Source organism: Nicotiana attenuata, unplaced genomic scaffold (genome assembly GCF_001879085.1).
Source record: "Nicotiana attenuata strain UT unplaced genomic scaffold, NIATTr2, whole genome shotgun sequence".
NCBI lineage: Eukaryota > Viridiplantae > Streptophyta > Magnoliopsida > Solanales > Solanaceae > Nicotiana > Nicotiana attenuata.
The window spans coordinates 198,256-203,770 of record NW_017671329.1 but is presented as its reverse complement, the minus strand read 5'-3'; the positions used below and the strand labels follow the sequence as shown (position 1 = coordinate 203,770).

The 5,515-nt window shown below is 39.7% G+C and overlaps 1 protein-coding gene across 1 annotated transcript; it reads right to left on the bottom strand.

Annotated features, from left to right (window-relative positions):
• Positions 1-3,854: 3,854 nt before the first annotated feature.
• Positions 3,855-5,247, bottom strand: LOC109207595. The gene is made up of 2 exons (XM_019370538.1): positions 4,977-5,247; positions 3,855-4,007 (listed from the first exon to the last, which is right to left on the bottom strand). Exons 1-2 carry the CDS (start codon positions 5,218-5,220, stop codon positions 3,964-3,966), a joined length of 288 nt encoding a protein of 95 aa, XP_019226083.1. The 5' UTR covers positions 5,221-5,247; the 3' UTR covers positions 3,855-3,963.
• Positions 5,248-5,515: the final 268 nt, after the last annotated feature.

The window sequence follows — 5,515 nt, the reverse complement described above, 5'->3', positions numbered from 1 at the left end:
TCGAGAGGCTGCAGAACCTTTAGGAAAACTGCACATTCTTGGAATTCTTATCGTGCGTACTTGATTCAGCTTGTGATATAACTCTTGAAATTCCTTCCACATGTCTGTATGCGCACGTGAGCGCTCAGTATTATATGTGCCTCGATGGCTTGCGATTCCCCGATCGAGGGGCGAGATGTAATCTTCGTGAGTGTGTTGGGCCAGTCTGGAGGACATGAGGCCGGATCCTTGCATATGGCTTGAGCACCGAGGTGCTGATTGTGTGAGCAAGTGTTTGGAACTTATATGTTCAGTATTGCCCCTATTAGCCGGAATGGCGGTTTGGTATTCATGTGATGAGTATGTTAGTACTTTGAGATGTAATTATATGACTTGGTAGTGACGAAAAAGTCTGCAGGATAATAGATGAACTGTTAAGTGATTCGACTCCTATTGTGGATTGATGTGTAGCCCGAATTATGGGCGCATGAAGAACATTGTCGTACCTCCTAGTTGGGAAGTGAAGTGCATTGCATGCGGCGGTATGAGTTCGGACTCAGGAAGACTAATAACTGAGTAACGTATATGATGGTGAAAGGTATGCTGAAGTAATAAATTGAGGCGAAGCAGGGGTCATCTCCTGCGGAGTGTTCTTGAGTGGTATGGTCCTTACGTGTATGTTAGAAGATCTCATGTGTAATTGAAGGGTATGTGTTGAAATTTAAAAATTCGGGTCGCTTAAGAGAGTGGACTCAGTTGATGTGGGGATAAATGTGAGGGTTGTAGAGGATTTCAGTACTAGATGATCTGTGTTTTCACAAACTTGTAGATGATTTGAGTTTAATCTCACTATGACATTGTGGCATCATTAGAGTAAAAGTGTTATGAGTTGTTAAGTGTGTCTTGATATATGGCTTTGAGCCAAGTTGGGGAGGTTGCTGTTGATTAGCTGATTGCACGGTTATGTGCTATGTTGGTTACGTCTCGAGGTATGCTGGCGAATCGGTTCTAGTTGCAGAAATTGAGCCGAGGATGGGAGAGTGAAGCAAAAATTTCGACAAAGGTTATATTATGTTCCATAGGGTATTGATAATTTCGGAATGTCTAGAGTTGTTGTTGGTAAAGAATGCTCGGTGCATAGAGCAGGAAGTTGCTTGGTTGTATTGGGATGAGGGTCTTATTTTACGGTATCGGAGTGTCAATAAAGCACGAGTGGTTCTGTTCGTTAAATCAGGTAATTTGCAGATGAATAAGAGTGAATGACTCTCGAGAATGGTTTTAATGTGTTCAAGAATCTACATGTAGCCCTCAGGTGTTTTAAGGTGGTGTAGGTGACTAAAGACAGTGTTTTCAATAGAAAATGTCAAGACTTGTGGTATTTTATGTTGATCATGGGATCCTATGTGTCGATACCTGGAAAGTAAAGGAAGCGAATTTAGATTCGAAGAAAGTTCTCAGAGTGAAGTATTCTGGAATGTGGTATTTCTGGGAAACAATTGAGAGAGTATTTAGTGGCCTATGGGTCTTAGACAGTGTGGTCTTATGTTCGAGTCTAGTGTGGTAAGCTTGGATTGAGGCATTGTGATGCTACAGCGAGGGAGAAATATCAAGTGGATTATGAATCAAAAAGGGAAATTAGATAGATGGAATAGCTTGATAGTAGACCGAATCGGTATGGTAAGGATGTGATTAATTCTTCGTATGTGTTCGAGGTAATGGGCTTTTACAGGTATTGTGCAGCAAGGCTCTTGAGTTCTGACAGCTTGCTTAGCTTGGTTCGGGTAGAAGGATTCAGTCCTGGCAGTTTAGCTTGTGCAATGGAATTGGGGAGAGAGTTCTTGATAAGTTTTACCGTGGTTTAGAGACGTATAAATTGCCTATGGGCATGCGAAGCATGGAATGTGTAATGATTTCTCTTCTTGATGGGATTGATGGAGAGTTCTTGACTAGTGGAGTACGTAGATGTTTGTGGTTAGGAAGGGAGATGGAGTTCTCATGTTATACTAGTGTGGTATGGTATATGCGATATGTGGCGATATGTTGTGGAGGATTGGGATTTGTGTGTGTAAGGTTACGGTTCAGTTCATAATGGAAAGTCATTAAATTCTTAAGCAGCACGGGCAGTGCAGGTGATTAAAGAATCGATCTTCAAATGATTAAGGAAAATGGTATTGCCAACCATAGTGATTCGACGGGGGTATATGTTCCAGTAAAAGGGCAATGTGATGTAAACTGATAATACTTCGGTAGTGTTGCGGCATTTGGGATCGACTGTTGATATCTGAGTTTGTTTGATGGCACAGGGAAACTTTAGAATATCTTTCGTGGGATGATTGAGTACTTGAGGTGTGATATGTATTCGTACGGCGCAATTTGGGATCAGGTATAGTGATTTGTGTGCTATATGGAGTTGGAGACTAGGAGTTCTCTTGTTCAGGCTATGCAGTTGTTGTAAATCCTGTGTATCGGCACCGTCTAGCGGTTATTGGGAATTAGAGGTCCGAGTGGATCTTTTCTTTGCTTGGTATGCCAAATTTTGGATATAATATTGGATTGTAGGCTGGTTGTCTCAGTGTTGGGTTATTCTAGACTATTGTGCTACGGGCTAGGCCGGAAATGCCACGGGTTGAGCGGCAAGGTGCATTGGATTATGTTCTTGCAGAGTGGTATATATTTCAAAAGATGCAGCGGACGGCTGAGAAGGATTGCTTTTCTTAATGGGGCATTCGTGATGGATGTCAGTGCAGAGGTTTCTACCATTGATTCAGTTCCGGTATTGAGTGACTTTTCGGATGTGTTTTTTTGTGGCCGGGCATGTCGCCGGGTAAGATGGCGGATTTCGGTATTTATTTGGTGCCGGGCACCGTATCGTACGGCTCTGGCAGGAGTTATAGTAGTGGAAGGAGCAGCTTCAGGCTTCTTGGTATTGAGTTTGTTGGCAGGCCAATGTGGCTACGTATTTAGCTTGAGTTAGCTTGGTTAGTCTTGAGTTGTATTGTTGAGGGACAGGTGGATTCGATCGTTATTGGACTTGTTAGTGATCTGGGGAGATCTATGAGTTGCTTTTTCTGTGCTGTGAGGCGTTATGATTTGTTGGTTATGGGCACACGTGGTGCAGATCTATTGGGGATTCATAGTGGAAGTCGAGCGGGAAGAGTAATCGGATGTTGCTCGGTAAATGGAGTGTGGGTTATGACCTATCAGGTGGCGTGTCATATGTTGTTTATTTCACCGTGGGTGCAATGAATTGCCTTGGTTTCAGATATCAAATTGTGTGTGGCTGTCGAATTTTGATCACAGTGTCACTACTAGATATTGGAGCTATGGCAACCCTTCGAAAACCGTTACAATAAATAGGCTAACCGTCCCTATAGGGCTAATGGGACGGATTTGGACGCGTTCCGGGGTTCAGTGTTACAATAGGTCTATTGGAACGGTTATTTGCAACGGTTTACAAACCGTCTCCATAGATAGGGTATTGGAACGGTTTGAACTGCTACCACTATTCTATCTACAGGAATGGTTTCCCTTTCATTTGGGCCGGTATAAACCGTCCTGGTAAAACAATACAGCTGATTTTTTTTTAAGTCTATTGCAAAGGTTGTTATGATATATTGCAACGGTTGTCATGATTTTGTTGCAACAATTAGCAGTACCCCTACTGCAACGGATATTATAACATATTGGAACGGTTATTATGGGCTGCTCTTATTATTTGTTAGGTCTATTGGAACGGTTATATTCTCTATTGCAACAAATTGTAATTTCTGATATTTATGGAAGCAAAATGAGAAATGGTTTCCTATGCTATGAAATTATTTACACCATATCCAATTAGCATTATCCATGTACAAAAACAAAATATGAATACATTGTTTGGTCAAACAATTCAAAAGTCAAAATAGATGAGTTTGCATACAAAAAGTTCTAAACTAAAATATCCTCAAACATAATAATAGAAAGTCTAACAACGATCAACAACACTCAAGTAAGGTCTTCGTCACTGCTTTCATCCGCAATCACTGCACCTACAAAACACAATGAGAAATAATTAAACAAAATTTTTAGGATAATTGAATCACAAAGTAATTAAATGACCAATTTGATAACTTGAAAATTTTCAAACTCCCTAAATTCTTAAATTTTTTGGCGGAGTTTCCTTTGTAAATATGACTATCCCAAAATTTTCAACCTGCTCAAAACATCATTTGTAAATACAACTCTGTGACAGAACACTTAATTTGCACATAACAATGAAGAACTCCCACTATCAGTCATGGAAATTGGAAACAGAACTACTGCTCAATGGTAATTTGCTTAGTTCAAACATCCCTGCAGAAACTAATATGGATGTTTTTCACTTCTCAATTTCTGAAGCAATGCAGAACCATTGAAAATTAGAACAACTACTATATGAACCATATGCAGAAACATGTAGAGGTAAATCCACGTACTCTCAAACCAATGAGGGGTAAAGGACAAATAAAACATCATGCCTTTTATTTTCTATGTCATACACTATCTATTCAAATGCTTTACCTACTCTTTTTCTTGCTTTGCACTCAAAATATGTTATATATATTGTGAACATAATTAATAAAAGTTGCCAACCAATTGCCTTGAAGAGAAGCAGAATTTGCTTCTATTAAGTAAAAGAGTAGGCTTCTCTCTGCATCTCATTGCCTGTTATATAAGTGAACTGAGTTTAAGAGAAGTTATCACCAATTGCCTTGGGAGAGAAGGGGAAACATCGATCATTAGCGATGATCAGCACAATGGGATTGCTGTAGAGTTGGGGTGGTTTAGGGACTAGCATTGCTAGTTTCATATTCATGTGGGATATGATCCGTCGATACTGTCCCCCCGAGCTCATTCGAGCATCAGATAAGTGGACAAGAAGAATCAGGAGCTTTTTCTACCCTTTTATTCAGATTCCATCAGTGAATTCATGAGCAACAATCAGTACTTTTTTTATTTTAAATAAGCAATATTAATACCTGGAATGAGTTGGCCTTCTTTGTTGCTATTAGTAGATGGACGACGGATTGGTTGCAAAGTTGTTTGTTGTGCAGAAGAAGCTTCTCCTGGAAAATTATCACCCAATGCTGCTAGAATAATGTTAGCATCAATATCAATTCCTGAACACTGAAGTCGTGCAAGGATATCTGCAACAACTTCTTGACGGATAGTTGCCTTTTGTTCCTCAATTTTTTTCTCCATTTTTTGTATCTTCTCCTCCATTTTTTGTAGATAATTTGTAGTATTTGAAAAGGATTCAAAACATCCTACTTTTCCTCTCAAAGAAGTTCTTGTAACCCCTCGTCCATATAATCTCAGACGTCCCGGATGTTCAGGCCCCATGACAGATGCAAATGCATCTACGGACTCATTGCCATTTTCGTTTTTTGTGCTTCAATTTCCTCCATTTCATCCTTCAAAGAATATTCAAACAAATAGAACAAGTAAATAAAAAGTAAACTAATAAAAATAAATAATTGATCTCGATATAACATCAGCTAAATATAATTCGCACAAT

What these genes read in the sequence shown, in the direction of transcription:
- LOC109207595 (XM_019370538.1), bottom strand. Translation starts at nt 5,220, where the DNA reads ATGGAGGAGAAGATACAAAAAATGGAGAAAAAAATTGAGGAACAAAAG. An exon ending in AGAAGGCCAACTCATTCCAG is followed by an intron (nt 4,008 to 4,976) that starts GTATTAATATTG and finishes TGTGTTTTGTAG; the next exon opens with GTGCAGTGATTGCGGATGAA.